This window comes from Pristis pectinata, chromosome 5 (genome assembly GCF_009764475.1).
Source record: "Pristis pectinata isolate sPriPec2 chromosome 5, sPriPec2.1.pri, whole genome shotgun sequence".
Classification (NCBI taxonomy): Eukaryota; Metazoa; Chordata; class Chondrichthyes; order Rhinopristiformes; family Pristidae; genus Pristis; species Pristis pectinata.
Window position 1 is genome coordinate 41673940 of NC_067409.1, and position 25017 is coordinate 41698956.

Consider the following 25017-nt stretch of genomic DNA (forward strand, 5'->3'; position numbering starts at 1 on the left):
AAATAACATTCTACTTTACTCTTTCTACCAAGTGGATAACCTCACATTTCCTGCCATTATACTCCATCTGCCATATTATTGTTCATTCGCTTAACTGTCTATATTGCTTTTCAGACGCTTCATATTTTTTCACATATTTCTTTCCCACTTCTCTTTGGATCATGAGGAAGCTTGGATACATTACGTCACATTTCATCTAAGTTATTGATGTAGATTGTAACTAATTGAGGTTCCAGCAGTCATTGCTATGGTCCTTCTCTATTTATAGTTTGCCAGCTAAAAGCTACCTGCTTATCCAAACACTACATCCATTGACTGCCTATTTTAATCTTACCTGTCGGTTACATCCTCAAAGAACACTAATAAATTTGTTAAGTGTGATTCCTCCTTCAAAGAACCAGCAGTTCTACCCAGCCTGTTTTTCATGACTCCAGACCTATTACAACATGTGGCTTTTACGTTGCCATTGAAATGGCTTACACAAAGTTGGACCATGATAAAAAAAGTGCTGAGAAACATATTAAGAACAAGTCATGAATTTGGATAGAACAAGGGATACTGAGTAAAGTCCTTTGACAAAGTCTTGGGAATATGCCAATGTTGGAAGGCTGTCCCTCAAATTGGTTAAGCAAGACACTAATATATACATATAGAATCATATTTTTCTGCCAGCATCCTAGAATCCTCCACCACAATCTCTCCATATATCCTGTCCTATCCAGGGATGGAATGCTATTTGGAGACTGGAATATTGGAAAAACTTCAACAAGTGCAAGGAAACCACATACTGATTAGTGCGTATCACCCTCCCGCAGCTGATCAGTCAGTATTCCTTCCTTTTAAGCACCAGTTGCAAGAACCAATGAAGATAGTAGGGCAGAGAAGGGCGCTTTCAATGTCCATCACCAAGGATGGCTCTGTAGCATCACCACTGAGTCCTGAAGGAAATGGCTACAAGAATGCATCTCCAGAAAATGGTGGGAGAACCAACATGTGGAGAAAACATACTTGAAATCACCTTCACCAGTCTACTTCCCCTAAATGCATCTGTCCATGACAGTACTGGCAAAAGTCACCTCCACACAGTCCCTTTAGAGATGAACTTTCATTTTTGCACATTATTTTTCTTGGCACTGGCACCACATGAAATGAAACGGACTCAACTGAAGTCAGTGGAACCAAATGCTCCTTTAAGTAGCACATCTGCTTCCCTCTTGATCATTAATGCAGAAACAAAGAAGTCACAGATAAATGGAGACAAAAGTACATATGATGGCTTTATATAAATGGTTAAATAATGATAAGGTTGAGTATCGTTACGTACCAGCAACAACCGAAACACAACGAGCCATGTATAAATGTTAGAATCTATTTATTAATAACTACTTGTAATAATAAGAGAAATAAAAACTTTAGATATTAAACATTGACCCCAAAAATAATAAACTCGAAGTGTGTGTATGTGCCAAATTCCCAAACCCCAAGTCTAGGAATAGTTCTCAAAGTTCAGTTCAGCAAGTCATAAGGTAGAATGTGAGCAAAGGCTTTTGGAAACCTCAGTAGATTGTAGAGAGAATATAGAGAGAATTTACGAAACCCACATGTTCCACGATGGAACCCACACGACACCTCAATCACTGATGATCTCCTGTTCCTTTGTTCCAAAGTGTCTGCCACGCCGAGGGCACTCGATTCGTGGCCGCCCACAGATATACCTGCTTTCCAGTACAGGTTAACGACAAAGTGGACTCCACAGATTGCTCCAAAAATCCATACATGGATTGTATAGTGACAGTCACAGCTATTGTTCTTCATCCATAGATACAGAGACCAGCAGTCAGTGTCTCTCTCTCTCTCTCTCTCTCTCTCTCTCTGTTTCTCTGTGCAACAGCCAGTACGCTTCAGTTATAGTATTGCAGTCCTTAGATAACACCACACACACACACACACAGCTACACTACTGTCCAGGTGCCTTAAAGGGACATTCACCAAGTAGCAACCTGGCTCGTAACAGTATGATGTTATGAAGACTAGACAATAGGTGTCTTTGTCTTCCAGTGCCCTCACAAATACAGCAAGCATTGCAAGAGATGAAGCAGAATGACTTTTTTAAAAGTATTTTCTCAGAACTTAAAGCCATGCACCTGGACAACAACTGACACTTTGGCAAATTGGTTGGATTTTCGCCTGGCAATTCACAACTCAAATCAGCATGAATTGATGGCAGGGACAACTGTAGAGACTGAGAGAGTTGGGTAGGAATGAACCGTAAAAAAAAGCTGGAGTGAAAATATAATTGCTGGAAAAATTCAGCAGGTCAGTAGACTAGCGGTGGCAGACATGAAGGAGGTAAATCATGACACTCAGTGAAAATGTATACCGGTAAGGAGGAAAGATTCTAAGAGAGGGATGAACAAAACATGTTTAATCAGGGAAATTAAACAAGGTAGTAAGTTGAAAAAGAAAACCTATCAGGAATAGAAAGTCAACAGTACTCCCGAAGACTAGTATAAATTCAGAATTCTGCAAATGAGGAATATAAAAAAAACAGAAGATAGGGGTTCCTTTAAGTATATAAGAAGGAAGAAAGAAGTGCAAGTGAACATAGAACTCTTAAAGAATGAGCTGAGGAACAAAGAAACAGCAGATATTTTGCATCTGTCTTTATGGTTAAAGATACTTCAAACATCCCATTCATATTGATAATGCCAGGGAGGAATTAAATACCAGCTTGGCAAAGGTAGTTTAATGTGAACAAGTGTACTTCAGTAAGAGGAATCAAAACACAGACTATTACCTTAATGGAAAGCGACTGCAAATGAGTGAAGTACAGAATGATCTAGGTGTTCTTGTGCATGAATCACTAAAAATTAGCAAGTAGGTGCAGCAAGTAGTTAAGAAGGCAAGTCGCATGTTGGCCTTTATCACAAGGGGTTGGAATTTAGAAATAGGGAAGTATTGCTGCAATTATACAGAATTATAGAGAGGCCACACTTGGAGACTGCATTCTTTTGGTTCCCTTATTTAAGAAAGGCAATAGTAGCAATGGAGGCTGTCTAAAAATGATTCACTAATCTAATTCCTGGGGGGAGAGGACTGTCCTACATGATAAGTGAAAGAAGTTGGATCTGTACTCCTTGGGTTTTAGAAAAAAGAGATGATCTTATGGAAATATATTAGATTCTAAGTGGGTATTACACAATAGATGTTGAGATGTTTCCACTGGTGGGAGAGTCTTGAAAAAATAGGCATAGCTACAAGGGGGCGGTCATTTAAAATCAAAGTGTGTAGAAATTTCTTCTTGCAGATTGTGGTCAATCTCTGGAATTCTGTATCCTGCAAGATTGTTAAGGTTAGGCCGTTGGAAATAATTAAAGTGGAACTAGAAAAATATTTGAAAGATCATGGTTTTGGGGACTTTGGGACAGAAGAGAAGTTGAGGCCTGAGGCAGTACTTCAGGGGTCAGGAGGCTACTCCTGCTATTATTTTCTTGTGTTCTTGACTATTCAGATGGCAGGCACATTAGTTATAATCTTCCAAACATCCTTAAATTCTGGAGGAGAAGCTGATGATTGAGAAACTGCCAATGTGACACCTTTATTCAAAAAGGGCAAAAAAATGGATAAATATAGGCCAATTGGCCTAACAACATGTTAGAATCACATATTAGAACAATAGTACAGCACAGGAACAGGCCCGTCAGGCCACAGTGTTGTGCCAAACTAATTAAACTAGTAATTAAATGCCTAGCTAAACTAATCCCTTCTTCCTGCATGATGTCCATATCCCTCCATTCTCTGCACATTCATGTGCCTACCTAAGAGGCTCTTAAACACCTCTATCGTACTTGAATCCACTGCCACCCCTGGAAACGTATTCCAGGCACCCACCAATCTCAGTGTAAAAAACTTGACCCACACATTTCCTTTGAACACCCCCTCTCACCTTAAATGCATGCCCTCTAATATTAGACATTTCAACCCCGGGAAAAAGAAACCAGCTGTCTACTGTATCGCCTCAGAATCTTATAAACTTTTATTTAGAAATTATATCCACACATTTGGAAAATCATAATTTAATGAAGTAGCATGGCTTCATGAAGGGAAAATTATGTCTGACAAATTTGTTAGAGCTTTTTGAGAAAGTCTCGACCAGGAGGGATCCAGTACATGTTATATATAGACTTCCAGAAGGTGTTCAACAAGATGCCTCCCAAGGCAAGTGCTCATAATGATGGAAATAATATATTGTCACGGATAGAAGATTAGTTTACAGGCATGACGCAGAGAGTAGGAATAAGGTGGTTATTTTTAGGTTGGCTAACTGTACCCAGTGGGGTACCACAGGGACACAACTGTTTACAATATATATTGTTGACTTGGAGACAGAAAACAAATGTATGGAAGGCAAGAGGCAAGTTGTGAGGAGGATACAAATAGTTTTTAGAGAGATATTGATAGGTTAAATAACTGGGCAAAAGGCTGACAAATGGAATATAATGTGGGAAGATGTCAAGTTGCTCATTTTGGAAGGAAAAACAAAAGAATAGAGTGTTATTTAAATGGAGACAAACTGCAGAAACTTGCAGCACAAAGGCATTTGGGAGTCCTTGTGTATAAAACACAGAAAACTAGCACACAGAACAACAGCTAATAGGGAAGTCTAATGAAATGTTGGCACTTATTTCATGGGATTTAGAGTATATAAATAGATAAGAGTTACTGCAACTGTATAAGCAACTAGTGAGACCACATCTAGAACACTGCAAACAATTTTGATCCTCTTATTTAAGGAAAGATACTATTTCACTGGAAGTGTTCAGAGAAGGTTCATTGGGATGATCTTATGAGTTGTCCTGCTTGGAAAGATTAAACAGGTTGGGTCTCTGCTCATTAGCATTGAGGAGAACGAGGGGTGATCTCATTGGAACATATAAGATTCCTAGGTGTCTGGTCAGGGTAAATGCTGAGGGCATATTTCGTCTCTTGGGAGAGTCCAAAATTATTGGGCACAGTTTCAGAATAAGGGGGCACACACTTAAAGCTGAGATGAATAAGAATTTCTTCTCTATGAGAGTTATGAGCCATTAGAACTTCTTGTCACAGAGGACACTGGAGGTAGGGGGTAGAATTCTTGTGTATATTTAAGGCCAAAATAGATTCCTAAATCAGGAATCAAGAGTGATGGGAAACGGCGGGAAAATGGACTTGAGGAACATTGGATCAGCCATGATTTTATTGAATGGCAGAACAGGATCAAGGTCTGAATGGCCTACTCCTGTTCTCACTTCTTAGGATCTTATAGTCTACTCTCAGCCCTGGCATACATTCCTTTTCATGTTCTGTCCAGTTGTATACTAAAGCTGAACACCTGGTCTATTGTTGAGGAGCAGAATGCTAGTGTTGCATCGGTAATTTAGATGGACGTTATTTAATGTGCCATCCACACTCTCCACAATAATAGGTGCCATCCATTTCATTGGTGGCATAAGGAATTGTTTCTTAATTCATTTTTTGTGTGTGATTTATGCATCAGTTGCCAATCTTGAATCAATTACATTACTGTGTGTGTTCTGGAGTTTTAGATAAACCAGATTTCCTTCCCTGAATTGCATTAATGAACCAGGTGAGTTGTATTTAAAAAAATTCTGATAGTTTCACGATCATCTTTACTAACACTAATTTGTTTCTAAATTAACATCTCTAGAATGCTAAATTCCATAGCAACCATGATGAGATTTGAACTCAGTTTCTGGATTGTTAGCCTCGGCTTCTATCCACATTACTAGTTTGTTAACTTCACTACTGTACTATCACCACAGCCCTTGTAACAATGCCTTCCATGAGAAGTGTGAGTTGCTCCTTGGAGTTGTGAGCATAGTTCTCAATGAGCCCATGTAGGCCATTAGCATAGGCTTTCAGACTCTGGATGACAACTTGCCTGCCTCTTTAAACAGGATGGTCGCTAATTTCTTTGCAGCATTACAATGTGTCACTAATCTCCGCCACAGTGGTCTGCTGCTCACTGATAAGAGTGATATGGCACTGGCCCAGGGCAGGGATGACAGTGAAAGAGCATGTGGAAATGCAATTGCTGCTCAAATTGTCCTCATTTCTCTCAGACTATCTCTCAGCAGCCAGTAACAGATGTGCCTCACTTCCAATGACCAGCATTGTTGCTACACAGGTGCAGGGAGAGCAATTTTTGGCAAGGCCTGTGAAGGCTCCGTAGTGTATTTAGATCCCTCTATACTTCTGTCTAGTGAGTCAAGTCACAAAGATAGAACTGAACATCTTTCATTGATGGTGTACAGTACTCAACTAACAGCAGTACTGATACAACAATGTATCAGGAGTTATATCACATGTTATATAAAGTTCATAAAGATACATATGAATGCAGTATACTACAGGCTCCATATCCCAGACAACATAGGCCAAAGGTATCTTAGCAATATGGAAAGGATCTGAGCAAACTGCATCTACCTCTTTTGAAGCCACAGTAGGATGAAGAAGCGAATGAAATGTAGCTTACAAAAACTATAATTCAATATGGGTGTTTGATGAATGCTATACTTCCCTTTATTATAAAGCTGCATAAAATCTATTGATGATCCCTATGAGAATTTATTTGTCAGATATGTCTTGGGCAGGCAACAACAGTTGAACAACTTATTGTAAAGGGAAGCAGAGGTGAATCCAGCAATTGAAATGGGCCAAGTATAGATATACATTTTTTTCAATTTTTCAATGGATATGAATATTGGTGGGAAACCAAGCAATTATTGTCCATTCCTCATTTCCCTGAATCAAGGAGATATTCAGAGTTGATTGCTCTGGTGGATCTGGTGTCACACATTAGCCAAATCAGGTAAGGAAGACTTTTAGGAGGGTTTTTATGGTAATCTGGTGGTGTAATGGTTACAGTCACTGAACATTTTAAAACATTTCTACTTAATTTATTTGATTACTTGAACTTAAACTTGTCCAGATATCACAATGGGATTCTAACTCAAGTCTTTGGTTCAAGATGCTGGTCTAGCAACTTAATCACAACACAACAGTACACATTGAGTGAGTGTTCTCCTGTGAATAAATGAATGCTGTGTAAACCTAGGCTCAATTAGCATGAACTAGGTAGAAATGAACTGGCTGATCTATCAATGGGCGCTGCACCTTTCTCCTCTTCCACTATGTTCACCTATCTAAAGATGGGTGATGAGCCCTTTCATTCTTCTCCACTTGCAATCCAATCCATCAGGATGTTGAGCCTTTTTGATGTTCTAATGGCTTCCTCTAAATCACATCTATTGATCACTTGCTTCATGGTGGCAAAGCTTGAAGGGGCTCTGTTGTATCTCCTAAGAGAGAAAGCTTTTAAACCTACTTCTGGAAGCAAGTTGAACCTTTTTCTCAGGATGCATCTTAATTCACTTTGCAGGGTCGTGGGGAATATTGTCAATTTTTAGTAGTGTTCAACAAAATTGGGTATTTTTTAGAAAATATTAAATATCTATTAATATATAAATATATTAAATTTAAATCAGTATTGACAACAATACATTCAAAGTCATACAAGCTTTGCCACCATCAGATTATGACCATCGCATGACTGAACAGCACATCTGACAAGCAAATGGGATTGGTTAATTGTCTATGTGAACATTTTGAAAATCATTACCAGGCATTCGTAAAGCAAAATGATTGATAATGTAATTTCTGCATGGTTGACATTTATTGCCAGCAAGGGTTTTTAATCTGTTGAAAAAAAAAATCCACGTAGGTAATCTGGGGCATTTTTTTCCTGTTTTTTCAGATAATACTGAAGAATGCAAGCCCCATCAATGATGAATAAATACATTTATTTACATTACATACTTCATAAAAATCAGGTACATGGATTGGAAAGTTTTAGAGGGATATAGGCCGAACGAAGGCAAATAGGACAAGCTCAGGTAGGCAACTTGTTCGGTATGGACAAGCATTGGTATTGGTATATTATTGTCACTTGTACAGTCAAAACTTGTCATGCATACCGATCATACAGGTCAATTCATTACACAGTGCAGTTACATTGAGTTCGTTCAGAGTGCATTGATGTAGTACAGGTAAAAACAATCACAGTACAGAGTAAGGTGTCACAGCTACAGAGAAAGTGCAGTGCAATATGGTGCAAGATCACAAAAAGGTAGATCATGAGGTCGGAGTCCATCTCATCGTATAAGGGAACCGTTCAATTGTCTTATCACAGTGGGGTAGAAGCTGTCCTTAAGTCTGGTGGTACGTGCTGCCAGGCTCCTGTATCTTCTATCTGATGGAAGAGGAGAGAAGAGAGAATGACCCGGGTGGGTGGGGTCTTTGATTATGCTGGCTGTTTCACAAAGACAACGAGAGGTAAAGACAGAGTCCAAGGAAAGGAGGCTGGGGTCCATGATGTGCTGGGCTGTGTCCACAACTCTTTGCAGTTTCTTGCAGTCCTGGGCAGAGCAATTGCCGTACCAAGCCATGATGCATCCGGATAGGATGCTTCCTATGGAGCATCGATAAAAGTTGGTGAGAGTCAAAGGGGACAAACCAAATTTCCTTAGCCTCCTGATGAAGCAGAGGTGCTGGTGAGCTTTCTTGGCCATGGCATCTACGTGATTTGACCAGGACAGGCTGTTGGTGATGTTCATTCCCAGGAACTTGAAGCTCTCAACCCTCTCGGCCTCAGCACCATTGATGTAGACAGGTGCATGTACACTGCCCCCTTTCCTGAAGTCAATGACCAGCTCTTTTGTTTTGTTGACATTGAGGGCAAGGTTGTTGTCATGACACAATTCCACTAAGCTCTCTATCTCCTTCCTGTACTCCAACTCATCACTGTTTGAGATACAGCCTACAATGGTGGTAATCATCTGCAAACTTGTAGATGGAGTTAGAGCAGAATCTGACCACACCGTCATGCGTGTATAGGGAGTAGAGAAGAGGGCTGAGGACGCAGCCTTGTGGGGCACCAGTGTTGAGAATAATCGTGCCGGAGGTATTGCTGCCTATCCTCACTGATTGCAGTCCGTTGGTTATAAAGTCAAGGATCCAGTTACAGAGGGAGGTGTTGAGTCCTAGGTCTCGGAGTTTGGTCACAAGTTTGCTTGGGATTATTGTATTGAAGGCAGAGCTGTAGTCAATAAACAATAGTCTAACATAGGTGCCTTTACTGTCCAGATGCTCCAGAGCTGAGTGTAGGGCCAGGGAGATGGCGTCCACTGTAGACCTGTATCAGCGATAGGCAAATTGCAGTGGGTCAAGATTGTCTGGGAGGTGGGAGATGATGCGTGCCATGACCAGCCTCTCAAAGCACTTCATGATGGTGGATATCAGACCACTGGTCGGTAGTCATTGAGGCATGTTACCTTGCTTTTCTTCGGTACCGGGATGATAGTGGTCTTCTTAAGACAGGTGGGAACCTGAGATTGAAGCAGGGAGAGGTTAAATATGTCTTCAAATACTTCTGCCAGCTGATCAGCACAAGATCTGAGCACACGGCCAGGGACACCATCTGGGCCAGATGTTTTTCTCGTGTTCACTCTCTGGAAGACTGATCTTACATCCTCCACTGTGACCACAGGTTCAATTGCATTGGAGGCTGTCAGGGTGGGTGGTGACAATCCACTTCCCTTTTGTTCAAAACGCGCATAGAGTGCGTTAAGTTCATCAGGAAGGGATGCGCTGTTGTTAGCTATACAGCCCGACTTCGTCTTGTAGCCTGTTATGGCACGTAAGCCCTGCCATAACTGACGGCTGGTCAGGGACTCTATTTTGAGTCAGTATTGCCTCTTGGCATCCCTGATAGCTTTCCGAAGGTCATACCTCAATTTCTTGCACAGGTCAGGATCACCAGATTTGTGTGCAGCAGTCCTCGACTTCAGTAGGGAGTGGATCTCCCAGTTCATCCATGGTTTCCTGTTTGGGAACACCTGTATTGTCCTCTTTGGTACACAGTCCTCAACACACTTGCTGATAAAGTCTGTGATGGTAGTGGCATACTCATCAAGGCTGGCAGCTGAATCTTTGAACATGGACCAGTCCACTGTCTCAAAGCAGTCACGTAGGAGCTCATCTGTTTCCTCAGACCAACACTGCACGACTCTTGGACTCTTGGGCTTGAGTTGGGCTGATGGGCCTGTTTCCATGCCATGTAAATCTGACTCTATGACATGTGTTGCCTCATTAAATTTTCCATATTGGATTTAGTCTCAGAGAATAGGGATAGCCTTGTTCAGTAGTATATACAGTAAGTGTACTATGATAAAAGATACAGTACAAGAAATAAGTTAAAATGCAGATGTTATATTTATAGCGTAATCAGATGAAAATAGGTACAAGCTAATAACATCACATGAACATGGTGATCAATCTTGCATGGCCTTGTTTTGAGCATGTACAGCACTGCTTCAAGAACATTCTAACATCTATGTTCTATGTCCAGACTTATACATATTAAACCATACCCTTATTTCAATTATTCTTTTTCCTTGCCCTTCAACAATAATATTTTTAGGTAACAGGCACATGTTCTTTTCTCAGGTAACACTTGTATTTAATTTCTTTAAAGCCACCCTATAAACATTTACTCTACTTCATTAGGAGTTTGAGGAGATTTGGTATGTCACCAAAGATTCTTGCAAATTTCTACAAATGAACAGTGGAGAGCATTCTGACTAGTTGCATCACCACCTGGTATGGAGGCTCTAATATGTAGGATCAAAAGAGGCTGCAGAAGGTTGTAGACTCAGCCAGCTCCATCATGGCACAACCCTCCCCTCCCCACCATGGAGGACATCTTCAAGAGGACGTGCCTCAAGAAGACGGCATCCATTATTAAGGACCCTCACCATCCAGGACATGCCCTTTTCTTTTAACTACCATTGGGGAGGAGCCTGAAGACCTACACTCAATATTTTAGGAACAGCTTCTTCCCCTCTGCCATCAGATTTCTGAATGGTCCATGAACCCATGAACTCTACCTCGTTATTCCTCTTTTGCATTATTTATTTATTTTTGTAACTTATATTAATTTTTATGTCTTGCACTGTACTGCTGCCGCAAATCAACAAATTTCATGACATATTGTCAGTGATAATAAACCTGATTCTGATTCTGAAACATAAGATAATGCAGATGTGCAAGTATTTCTTTACATGAAATGCTCAAAGGACATAGCTGTTTCTTTGTTCATGTTCTCGCTCTAACTTCCCTCTTCAGCTTATCAATTAGGTAACTCAATTTATAGTTTATCTGCATGGCTATGGTTGTCAGAGATCAATTATCCCAGCCCCAGGATATCTCTGCAGGTGTTCCTCAGACAGTGTGCTAGATCCAACTGTCTTCGGCTGCTTCATCAACGTCCTTCCTTCCACCATAAGGTCAGAAGTGAGGATGTTTGATGATCATTGCACAATGTTCAATTCCATTTTGCAACTCCTCAGCAAATGAAGCAGCCCATGTCCGCATGCAGCAAGTCCTAGACAATGGTCAGGCTAATGTGGCAATCTTTCACCAGAGGGCAGAGTCCAATCCCTTGTGTCCTTCCAAATATTTATCTCTCTATCAATATAACTAAACCAGATTATCTGGCATTTATCACACTGCTTGCGAGAGCTTGATGTCAGCAAATTGGCTACTAGGTTTTCCACATAATGTAAGTGAGAATACATCAAAATAATTTTTAATTGGCTGTAACACATGTTGGTTTATCCTGAGATCATAAAAGGCTTTATAACAAAACATATCTTTCTTTGTCCCTTTTCTCTCTCCTTCTGATCTACTCATTTCCTCCTACACCCACCCAGCCCCCATCACTCTGTTTCTTTCCCAATTTTTCCCCTCCTCCACCCACCTCATCTGCCCATCACCCACACACTCCTCCCATTGGGCCCCTTCCCCTACTGGTCCCATCTGCTCACCCCACCTCCCCTTATTTGCTTCCATGCTTCACCTTCCTTTCCTATCAGATTCCATCATGTTGCCGCCACCTGTCACCTCCCAGACCCTGCTGCCATTTCCTCTCTTCCCTCCTCCATCTATCACCCCTCCTCACCTGGATACACCTATTGTCTGCCAACTCTTGCTCCACCCCTTCTCCTCACCTCTTCATACTGGCTATCTATCCTCTGTCTTTCAGTCCGGATGAAGAGTCTTGACTTGAAATGCTGACTGTCCATTTCCTTCCACAGATGCTGCCTGACCCGTCCAGTTCCTCCAGCATTTTCTCTGTTGCCCGAGATTCCAACATCTGCAGTCTCTTGTGTCTCTTCACAGAGGTTAAGAATTCCTGCTGTTCATAATACATATCTTAAAACAATTCGGTTTGTAATCCTTTACCACCCGCATAGGGGGATTAAGGCTGTGTGATAAATATGGGCTTACCAGCACCAGTTAAAAGAGATAACTTATAAAAGGGATAAGTTGTGATATTTCCCAGTTCCTGAATATTGTAAGAAGGCAAGGTTACCTGCAGACAGCAAATAATCTGCGACAATGGTAAAATATATTTTGGAGGTCAGAATATTTGTGGCTATTATGGGTCTGAGCTGTTTCCAACTGCTACCACCAGTTTACTTGTGGCACCTGCCCAGTGCTCACCTGCAGCTGCCCCTCACCCAGTGCTCACCTGCAGCTGCCACCTGCCCAGTGCTCACATGCAGCTGCCCCCTGCCCAGTGCTCACCTGCACCTGCCACCTGCACAGTGCTCACGTGCAGCTGCCACCTGCCCAGTGCTCACCTGCACCTGCCACCTGCACAGTGCTCACCTACACCTGCCCCCTGCCTAGTGCTCACCTGCAGCTGCCCCCACCCACTGCTCACCTGCAGTTGCCCCCCACCCAGTGCTCACCTGCAGCTGCCCCCCACCCAGTGCTCAACTGCAGCTGCCCCCCGCCCAGTGCTCACCTGCAGCTGCCACCCGCCCAGCGCTCACATGCAGCTGCCACCTGCCCAGCGCTCACCTGCAGCTGCCACCCGCCCAGCGCTCACCTGCAGCTGCCACCCGCCCAGTGCTCACATGCAGCTGCCACCTGCCCAGCGCTCACCTGCAGCTGCCACCTGCCCAGCGCTCACCTGCAGCTGCCCTCTGCCCGGTGCTCACGTGCAGCTGGTTGCCTGGTGACAGTGAAGATCAACATTCCAGAGGAAAAGAGCCAAATCCCGGAGCGAGCTGCGGAGGCGACGCCAGCAATCTGCATTTAAACATTTTCAAAGTGTCCGCCGTAACTATAAAATAAACTCATCATGCCGGGGGTCCTTCAACCCTTAAAACCCGTATATAAGGGAAAGTTCACCGATACGGACCCCGTGTTATGTACAGTATGTGGATTTTTTTTCTCCCCTTTTCAACATTTTGCTCCGAGTCGTATCCATGCCAATTGTCGTCAAGTGCAACTTTTATGTGATTCCTGAAATTATTTGCTGTTTTGTTTTGTACTTAGATGACATAAATCAACAGAAGACGTTCTGAACTAAAAGGTGTAACACAAATAGTGGCTGCAGACTGGCAGTAATTAATGTTTGTTTTGCAGGCGGGGAAATTAGTGCCTATTACTGGAAGCGTTTTGGAATGTCTGACTGAAATTCAGCCCAGGGTATGTAAATGCACTGCAGTCATAGAAGCTGAGAAGCATAAGTAATACTGATGTCTAGTCTTTGCACAATGGAAATGTATCTGTCTGACGCCAGTTAAAACGCAGAAAGATTTTGTTTTGGAAAAGGGAGTTTATCGGAAGTGAGACTGATCAAAAGATTGTCACAAAAATTAACAAGCCTAGATGGGACGGGGCATGAGGAAACAAATAGTGACATGGTTAATGGACATAAAGCAGGGGATTGAAGGGCGGTGTTTACATACCACGCGTACCATCTTTAGTATATTAGGGGGGTAAGAAAAAATATTCACTCAATGAAGCCCGAAAGGGAACATAGATATTTTGTTGAAGGTGGACTATGGATGCAGTTTTCTTCTAAGTGTATTTTTTAGACTGTATAAAAATATGCTTTAAGCATTTTTTAACCTCGCCTAAAGGGATTTTTTTTTAATGGAAGAAAAAGTAACATTTAAATTTTCAAGAAACCAATAGATCACTAAATTATGTAAGCCTCCCCCACCCGCCCCCCATCGTTCTCATAGTACTCCAGTTCCTTCAGAGCAAGTTCACCAATACATTTTCTGCAATGTTCTCAGTTCACATTTCTTCTCTTCCATTACCAAAATTGAATTCTACAACTTCAGGTAACTTGATTTCTGTCCATATCAGTCTTTCATCTGAGATATTTCTTCAGCTTGTTTTCCTTTTTTTGTCCCTCTGGGAGTGAAGGACATACCATGCCTGACCTGCCAGACATGTCTTTCAACTCTGCATTTCACAACCTACATTTTTTATCAATGTTCCTTTGTCTATGTTCTCACTCTCTAACTATTCCCATTCACTCATTGACCAGATAACTTTGACACAAAAAATTCTGCAGATGCTGGAATCTGGAGCAATACACAAAAGGTGCTGGAGGAACTCAGCAGGTCAGGCAGCATCCATAGAGGGAAATAAGCAGTCGACGTTTCGGGCCGAGACCCTGATGAAGGGTCTGCTCTTCGTTTCTCTGACTGCCACGCAGGCAAGCCTATGGCTTTAGATTTCTAAACTTCCCTTGGGTTCAGGGAGTCATTAATTAGAGCAGTGTAGGCCTTTGTGCTCTTGCTGAGAGGAATGCTCAAAACAAAGCATCATTGAGAACAAAGTTGATGAACTCAGGGCAAGACTGACCTACAAAAGAGAACTGAGGGACTGTTGTGTACTATGTCTCACTGAAACGTGGCTCACACCTGCCTTGCCTGACCGTGCTATTCAACCTGAGGGCTTCTCAATCCATCGAATGGACCGCAGAGCGTCCTCAGGCAAAGTTAAAGGTGGAGGGGTCTGCTTCTTAATCAACAACTTGTGGTGCTCAGACGTGATGGTCCTGGTGAGCTCCTGCTCACCCAGCCTGGAATATCTAACGGTGAAGTGTCAACCATTCTATCTGCCAAGGGAGTTCGCTTCATCTATCCTGATGGCAGTCTACATCCCACCACAGACGGACATGAAGCCTGCACTCAATGAGCTATACTCCGTGGTCAACAACCTTGAGACAGGATACCCTGAGGCCCTATTCATCATCGCAAGGGACTTTAATCAGGCCAACCTCAAGAGTGTATTTCCAAAATACTATCAGCACATCTCCTGCTCCAGCAGGGGTGCCAACACCCTTGACCACTGCTATACAACCATCAAAGATGCCTTCCGAGCCACCCCTCGTCCTCACTTTGGGAAATCAGACCACCAGGCTGTGCTCCTTCTCCCTGCATACAAACAGAAACTGAAACAGGAGGATCCGGTACGGATGAGCTCCTACGTGACTGCTTTGAGACAGTGGACTGGTCCATGTTCAAAGACTCAGCTGCCAGCCTTGATGAGTATGCCACCACCATCACAGACTTTATCAGCAAGTGTATGGAGGACTGTGTACACAGCCCAGCACATCAGGGACACCAGCCTCCCCTCCTTGGACTCTGTCTTTACCTCTCGCTGCCTTGGCGAAGCAGCCAGCATAATCAAAGACCCCACCCACCTGGGTCATTCTCTCTTCTCTCCTCTTCCATCAGGTAGAAGATACAGGAGTCTGAGGGCATGTACCACCAGACTTGAGGACAGCTTCCACCCCACTGTGATAAGACTATTGAACGGTTCTCTTATACAATGAGATGGACTATGGCCTCACGATCTACCTTGTTGTGACCTTGCACCTTATTGCAGTGCACTTTCTCTGTAGCTGTGACACCTTACTCTGTATTGTGATTGTTTTTACCTGTACTACATCAATGCACTCTGAATGAACTCAATGTAACTGCACTGTGTAATGAATTGACCTGTACGATTGGTATGCGAGACAAGTTTTTCACTGTACCTCAGTACAAGTGATAATAATAAACCAATACCAATACCATCTAAGCTAGTCCCATTTGCCTGCATTTGACCTATATCCCCGTAAACCATTTCTACACATGTACCTGTCTAAATGCCTTTTAAATGTTGTTATGGTACCTGTCTCAACCACTTCCTCTGGCAGCTCATTCCATATGTATACCACTGTCTGTGTGAAAAAGTCACCCCTCAGATTCCTATTAAATCTTTCCCCTCTCACCTTAAATCTATGCCCTCTAGATCTTGATTCCCAAACCATGGGAAAAAGACTGAGTGCATTCACCTTGTCTATGTCCCTCATGATTTTATACACCTCTATAAGATCACCCCTCAGTCTCCTATGCTCCAAGGAGTAAGGTCCTAGCCTGCCCAACCTCTCCCTAAAACCCAGACCCTTGAGTCCCGGACACATTCTTGTAAATCTTTTCTGCATTCATTCCAGCTTAATGGCATCTTTCCTATAGCAGAGCAACCAAAACTGAACACAATACTCCAAGTGCGCCCTCTTGTACAACTGCAACATAATATCCCAACTTCTATATTCAATGCCCGGACTGATGAAAGCCAGCATGCCAAAAGTCTTCTTCCCCACCCTGTCTACTTGTGACTCCACTTTCAGGGAACTATGTATGTACTTCTTGGTCCCTCTGTTCTACAACACTCCCCAGGGCCCTACCATTCACACTGAGTCCTACCCTGATTTGACTTCCCAAAATGCAACACTTTGCACATCTGAATTAAACTCCATTTGAAAGGGATACTAGCTGCTATTGCCAGAATTTAGAATCTGATATCCACTTAGTGGTTTTAAAGAGGGCGAGACTGTAAAGTCTGACTAAAAGGGGTGCCTTGGCATTTTGACACCAGCAAGTAGAAACTCTAAAGTTGTTACCTACACTAAAGTTGTCATGTCCCAGGACACATCATTCCTCCATTTTGACCTTCCACTGCAATAAAATATTCCATAGAAATCTGAAAGGCCTTGGTTACTCTAACCTGTCACATCTATTAAGCATACTTGGAAAGCCTTTATTTTTTTAATTTATTTCAAGAAACATCCATATTTGTTGCAGACTGAGCCAACAAATCTATTTTCTCAGAGTGACCATGGAATTTGCCGTGTGTGTGTGTGCCTTATGAAGCATTACTAATTAATCTGACACTACTTCAAAATGAAGGAAAAGCAAAAGCAAAAGCAGGAATAGATTGGAGGATCTCGCCCTTTTCAGAGCTGTAGGACCAGAGGTGGAATGGGTTGGGTGTAAATTCAGTGAGCAAATGAAAAATGTTTAGAAAAAAAGCTCTTTAGGGAGTGGGAAGGACTTGCATGTATGAATTAGATGGATTTCTTTCAGAGAATAATACCGTAGAGTACTGTACTTTGAGACATAACATGAAGTAAACCAGCATGTTCTGGAGGGAAATGGTGACTTGGATTCCAAAGCATTCCAGCACTTAGATTTCTCTCACTCCATTTCTGTTGTACATTGAAGTGGTTAGCTCGCAAGGACAATACAACTGTATTTTGTGGCTGCAAGGATGGTAGATGGTGAACTATATGGAGCTGGGAGATGTTTCATTTAGCTTTTCTTAGAACACTAATTGGGTCAGGTTCACGCAGCACTTATTTTGCATCCAAAGCCCTCTTGCTTTCGGGGTCCATGGCTGTCCATGAGGGGAAGCTGCCTGCAGTGAAACTGGAATGATATGGAGAGATATACCTTCACTCATCCCCACCTGGTTCCATCTGCCCATCATCCCTCCCTCATCTGGGTCCACCTATCACCTACCAGCCTCTGTTTCTATATCTTCCCTCTCTTCTCCCCCATCGGCTCCATCTGTCTTTTTTTTCATCTATTTCCACCTGTCAGCCTCTGCCTTAACACTCCCCCCTCCCATCTGGTTCTATCTATCATCTACCAGCCTCTGTCTCACCCCTCACTGTCACATATTTATTGGCTATATTCCCTCTACACTCTCAGTTTTGATGCAGGGTCTTGACCCGAAACATCAACCACCCCTTTGCCTCCACAGATGCCGTTTGACCTGCCAAGTTCTTCTAGCAATTTGTTTTTTTTTTTGCTCTGCATTCACTGTTGTTTTAACCTTTTCCATTTCCTGGGCTTTGTGACACATTGCCTGCTAATCTGATGGATCTGGATCGGCTTTGCCAAGACTGCCAGTATTTTCCTCCTAGTTTGAACAATAACCTTGTGAGCCAATCCATTGAGAGAGCTTTAGTGCAAATGAAAGCCTGTATTGTAGCACTCTTTGGGCATTCGTTAGAGAGTTCAAATCCACAATAATGAACCACTGTGAAGATTGTGGTGCAGATGTCCTGGAACTGCTCCAATTCCAAGGATGATACAATGCTTCCAGTTCTGTGCCACAATCCCACACATGTGGAATGTGGATTCTTTCATATTATGAAACAGGTAAACATGCTACTGAAGGATTGAATTAGTCTGTCATGTTCTGAAAGTCTTTATACTCTGAAAGCAGCATCTCAGACAACAGTTTTTACTGGCTGTTTAGCTGCCCCAGGCCTTTCATTGTGTCTGCTATTTTGCTTGAAGCCACTAAATCCAGAGCCAGCAAATAAAGTTAATTGTCAATAGAACTGTTCTTGTGATGTTAGCTAGGATAGTAGGGAACCACCAGGTGCTTTTAGAAATAGCCATGTCGGATTTTTATTATTTGTCTAGGCACAACAACCATTTTGCATTTTGGATGAGAGATGTTATTTATAAGAATGTAGCAAGCTTAAGTATTGCATTAACAATCTTGATTATATATTAATGATTGAGCATTGGCATCAAATCTCCAAAAATCAATTTTTCTAAATAGTGTTAAGAACTATGAAGATAGAGCATTTTTTCCAACATATTATTCTATTTCTGTAAATATTTTCAAGGTGTTATATTCAAAACTGATGATTTTGAGACCTTAAAGCAGTATTTGACCTTTTAGGAGTGATTTTACATGGCATTGCAAGTACTGCATAATCTGATTTAAGTGCAAGTATGGAAAGGGAAGGCAAGTACGTTGAGGACAAATTGCCAAATTTGTGATGGGCTGAGCTTTATGGCAGGAAAATATTTTTTTTTGAGTTTTTGTTGATGGCCAGACTACAACCTACTGAAGTTCCAAAACTGGATTCCTTGATCTAGCTTGATACAGCAGACTGCTTCCTTTCTGCCTTTTCACTGAGCCAACACCGTGATATATGACAAATCATTGTTTCAAACAAGTGACAAAGAATCAGAATCAGTTTTATTGTCACTGACATATGACGTGAAATTTGTTGTTTTGTGGCAGCTGTACAGTGCAACATAAAAATCTATAATTAACAAAAATAAATAGTGCAAAAAAGGAATAATGAGGTAGTATTCATGGATATAGTTTTCAATGACTTACGAGTTCATCATTTTCCTCACGGATAGGAAACATTTCTTGCTGCCATAGAATGGTTTTGGAGTTCAAAAATTTTCAGGCAAGCCAAAATATTGCACTTTGTTCTTGGGTGAGCTGGGCCACACACTTCTGACAGGGAATATGCACTGTCCTCCTGCAGACAGCATGCCCTGAAAGCTAAGCAGAATGCTCAGCTGATGTCCTACTTGCTAACATATTCTGCATAATACTTCTACAACAGGTATATTCTCAGTTTGCTTTTCTGTCCTATTGTTTGGATTTCTATTTTTCCTTTTTGGAAAATTATTGCTAATAGCATTAGAAGCTTTATCCTATGGAAAGAAAAGAATATTAAAACCAAGGGAATGTATCTTTGTATAAAAGAACAGAAGAATACTGACTAATGCAAGGTAACTGGAAAGGATATTGATAAAAGAAAGATTGTGTTCCCTTATGTGGCCACTTACCTTTAAATGTGCACATCCATACAAACTTTAGCTCCATTGTGGTCAGGCCAAAGATGTGTTGGGACTTTCTGCTAATTATTCAAATTATCTGGCCCCATAATATTTGGGATAGTTGTTTCCATGCACTGCAGATTGACTTGGCTGAAACAGCCAATTATTCTAATTACTAAGACAGATTTTGCTAGAAGTGTAAAATTGAAATTTTTTTGTCCTGTCTTGGTATATCAACTGGAGAAGTTTTAATTCATTTTGTAACTAACCTGTGTACTTTAAAGTCACCCAGCCTCACTGGCCATAATTGTGGCCTCATAAACATGATACCTCATATTGGTCATGCCTCAAAGTAACACATATGTTTTGAGAAATATTTGGCATTTGGTTGGAGTAAACACACAGCTAATGCATGGAGTGCAAAAGCAAAGAGGTAATGACAAGTTTGCATGAATAATTATTAAGACCACAGATGAAGGAAAAAAGTATTGGAAAAGCACATCTAGAATGGCAGTCTTATACTGTGGCATAAATGTACTGGAGCAATTTGACTCCTGTGCTGAAAATTCTGTTCATCAAAAATCTAACTAAGTATGAACAAATCCAAAGTTTGATTCATTCAGAAATTCATAGCTCGAAATTTCGCTCTTAATTTATGAGTCATAGAATGGTTAACTGCTAAGGAGTTGAAACAAAATATGCCAAAAATGGCTTGATCTGCCTTTAATTTTTCAGCTGCTTAAAAAATACCTTAGTAATGATATGACTTAATAATATGTGCTGCCAGTGACTGAGGCTCTGAACTGACACACGTCCATTACAAATGACCCTGATGGTCACTGGCAGCACATACTATTAATTGAGAAGGTTCTCAAGATGTGATCTTACTAGATGATGCTTTGTGGCAGGAAAATAGACTTATAAAGTTACCCTATAAATATTTTTGCACAGCAATGAAAATCTTTTTCTCACAAGAGGGCCACATTTATGTTCCAATTTGGCTTAGCTCCCTAAACCTTAGTTCATTTAAAATGGGATTGACACTTCTTTTAAATTATGCTCATTTCCTTCCAATTGGCTTGTCCATATTACTTGTGCAAAATGTTTTTATTTCTCCTGGAATTTATTATTCTTTCTCAGATACATTTCAGGCAATCTTACTGCTCATTCATTCATTCATTCATCCATCTATTCATCCAATGTTCATTGGTCTGTTGGCTCAGCCACATTTTTTTTGTCTTGCTGCTTACATATCCATTTGAATTAATTGAGTTAATATCTTTGCTAACATTGTAGATAAAAGCATGTCGATGAATACATTAAGCAGTTGTTCCCTAAGAATAAAGATCATAAATTCTGGAGCTATTATTAGATGTTCGGATGCCTATTATTTAATTCTTGGTTAATCTAAATCAGACATTATGGCCTGAATAATTGACATAAAAACAATGTTTTGTTTATTTTTCTCATTGCTTATTCCTACAGCCTATTACACCACCCACGGTAAAAAAGTTTTTCAATAGTAGGAATCCCAAACCTGGTGCTGCCACAATTTTCTATGGCAAGGCAAATGATCCTGATATTGCATCACTTTTGCAACATGGAGTTTCTAGCAAACCCTCTCATTCTGTAAGTACTTGTTGAAATGTTGCAATATTATTTTGCTTTTTCTACTTTTATTGCAATACCCTATTTTGTTCTTACGTTTTTTAAATATGAAAAGCAATGTAAAACATGCTGAATTATGTTTACAATAGTCATTCTTTGGAACAATACAGACACGATCCTTTGAATGAAACACAATTCTGTATCACTAAGTCTGAAATAGAAAGAGCAAATGCTGAAAATAGTCAACTAGTCAGACAGTATCTGAGCAGAGAGAAACAGAACAAATGATTCAGGATGATGAGCTTTCATTAGAATTAGGAAAAGTTCAAAATCAAACATCTTTTAGGTTGCAGAGAATGTACAGGATAGAGAGAACAATGGGATTGGTGCTGTGTGAAAATGGCTGGTGAAGGCTTACTAAGTGCAACTGATCTATTTGGAGGAAATGTAAATAAAATGAGATGAATAAAAACAGAGGAGAGAGCACAAAAAAATACTGAAATTGTGAGATACAGAAGACTATAGCTTCTGGAAAGCTGAAATGAAACAGAAATACTCAGCAAGTCAGACTGCATCTATGGAGAGAGAAAAACAGAGTTAACATTCCCAATTACCTTCATCAGAACCTCTTCTTTTGTGATACAAACTTTATAGACTGCTTGTCTGAAATTATTTAATTCCAGATTAACGGCTGAGAGCTGTAACATGCTTAGTTAAAAGATAGGATGCTGTTCCTTGAGGTAAAAGAAACAGTATTTCATCTGTAGCTCGAGCAGAGGAAACAGGAGGAGCAAGAGTGAGGGGGATACTGGAGGAATGGAAGGGGAAGGAGGGCGAGGATGATGATGATGATAACCACTGTGTGTCATTGTGTCTGGCACCACATGGCAATATCTCTGAGACTGGCAGCATGAGGGATAAGCTGATTAGTTCAGAAAGATGAGTGTCACAACAGATTACACTCGCATCAATGGGCTGCAATCAGGCACCACCATGAGGGAATCTGGTGCAAGGGGTTGGCTGGAGATGGTGTTTCACATATCCATTCTGTTCAAGGGTGATTAGATGAGGACCATGATTGGGATGTTGGTCATGACAGGGCTAATGCAAATGCACTGTGATGGTTATCAGGACTGTCTAACTGAAGATGGGAACTGATAAGGACTGAGGAGAAGTCCATCTCTAAGCCAACACAGAAATTTGTACCAAGGCAGAAGAACATGAACTCCTCTCTGGAGATCATGTGAACTTCTTTGTTGTGGATTGACAACAGTCCCATTACAGAGTGCCTACTGGTTTTGATGACAGCTGCTGTAGAGGCACAGAGTGGGGGCCATGCAAAGTCTGTTTTCATCTGTCTCATGTCGATCCTGCTTGAAGCAGCTCACAGTTCTCCTGGAGCAAAGGGGTGGTACACATAAGCAACTAGCTGTTCTACATGAATAGAAATGGTGTTTGAGAAACCTGCAGCGATTCTGAAACTACTAAGTCAGATCTCCCTATGTCAGAAGAGCGCTCCTTTAAATGATGATTAATTCAACAAAGCAGTATCAGGTGCTCCTGGATGTACTGAGACTATTCCACAACAGTCATAAATTGAGCTCAAATGTCCAACCTTTATAGGAAAGGGTGGAAATAGTTATTGTGTGAGTAGTGATGTCATTATGTGCATGCCTCAAACACACAAAAAAAATGTGCTAATATGGATCTCCACACAAGTGACTGGACTAATTTCTTCTTGGGTGCAATTTCACCATAAAATGATCACTGGGCTGATGAAGTCTGGGTAAAATCAATTTTTGCATGATTTGTGTATGTAAAGCTGATGCCAGTTGATTCAATTTCTATGCTTGATATAACATTTTTTTACCATCATTATCTTAATTGCAGCCATATAGTTATATTACAAAACTGTCTTTTAAAATCTGGAAAAGATATTGGTTAAAAAAAATCTTAAGTCTTGATTGTTTTCATAATGTTATTAACCAATTAACCAGGGTTGAATACAAAGATTTAATTTGGCCCACAACACAGTTTGAAGGTAAGGAAAATGAGATCAAATTGTTGATATGTACCATTTTGTAATGAGGCCCTGCATATGAAAGGCCCTTCCCCTTGTAAATCCTGAATCATGAGGTGCCCAGGAGGTGGGGAAAGGAGAGGCGAGAACTTGCCCACAACAACACTGAACAAACAATGACAGCTGGTGAAGCATGGCTTTCCAGAAAAAAGAGGTCACCTATTAACAATGAAGATGAAGAAGAATATCTTTTCTGAGGATTGCAAATCTTTGGAATTTTCTTCCCAAGACAGCTGTAGATCCAAATCAATGAATATATTCAAAGGAGAGAGGGAGAGAATTTTTTTGTTTTCTAGGGAGTCGGGGGTTAGGGAGAACAAGTCGGAAGGTGGACCTGAGGCCAAAATCAGATCAATCTTTATCATATTGAAGAGTGAATCAGGTTTGAGTGGTCCTATGGCTCAGTCCTGCCAGGTTGTTCTTATGAAATACATAGAACATAGAACAGTACAGCACAATACAGGCCCTTCGGCCCACAATATTGTGCCAACCTTTCTTGAACAATCTGGCACTAAGCACAGATCAATGATGGCATTCCATATAGGACTGCCAGATTTTGCTTGTAAAATCCGATCCATGATTTATAAATGATTCACACACTGGAACCCTGCAATCTCTCAGTTGAAACACAAAAGATCATGAATGTGAATTACTACAATAAAACTAGATTTTCTTCAATTATCTTACATTAAAAATAAGGCAAAATATCAATTAATGGTGTGGATTTTGTTTGCACAAAATGGTCTATGCTTAGAAAAACAAACTTGTTTCTTTCACAGTTTCACCCATATTTATGTTGTATTTAAAGATCTGGAAAGTTTGAGCAAAACAGACAGAATGATGATGATGTGATCCATCTTGGATCAGTTCAAGTACATTATCTGACAAAGGGACAATTTACACATGCTCTTGTATCATGGAATATTATTTTTAATTTTTAAATTTTATTTACAGTGTGGTGACAGGCCCTTCCAGCCCAATGAGTCCGCGCCGCCCATTTTTAAACCCAAATTAACCTACCAGTACGTCTTTGCAATGTGGGAGGAAACTGGAGCACCCGGAGGAAACCCATGCAGACACTGGAGAATGTACAAACTCCTTACAGATAGCGATGGGAATCGAACCCCGATCGCTGGTGCTGTAATAGCGTCGCGCTAACCGCTACAGTTAATTGTTGCTAGGTTGCAGTGATGACTACACAGATAAAAATGGCAGTCAATGAACTCCTCAATGGAGCATTTACAACAGTTGTTTGAATGACAACCACTCTGTTTATTTTTACTGATAATGACTGGGGAAGATTGGGATGCATTACACCTGGAGAGTTCCATTGTTTTTATTAAATAATACTGTGGGATCTTTACTCTCCAAGCAAATATGACGTCAGTTTTAGAACAGTAACTCTGGCAATGCAATATTCATTCATTACTCCATTGGGGTGTCAATACTGATTGTTCTCAAGTCCTT

General features: G+C 41.1%; 1 protein-coding gene across 1 annotated transcript in view; it reads left to right on the forward strand.

The window, feature by feature from the left end:
• Positions 1-13184: 13184 nt before the first annotated feature.
• efhb (EF-hand domain family, member B) overlaps positions 13185-25017 on the forward strand; it is a 37458-nt gene continuing 25625 nt past the window's right edge. The window contains exons 1-3 of the mRNA XM_052016618.1: positions 13185-13345; positions 13558-13620; positions 21348-21491. Of these exons, the coding sequence (XP_051872578.1) occupies positions 13271-13345; positions 13558-13620; positions 21348-21491 (282 nt within the window). The 5' untranslated portion in view covers positions 13185-13270. The remainder of the gene's footprint in view (positions 13346-13557; positions 13621-21347; positions 21492-25017) is intronic.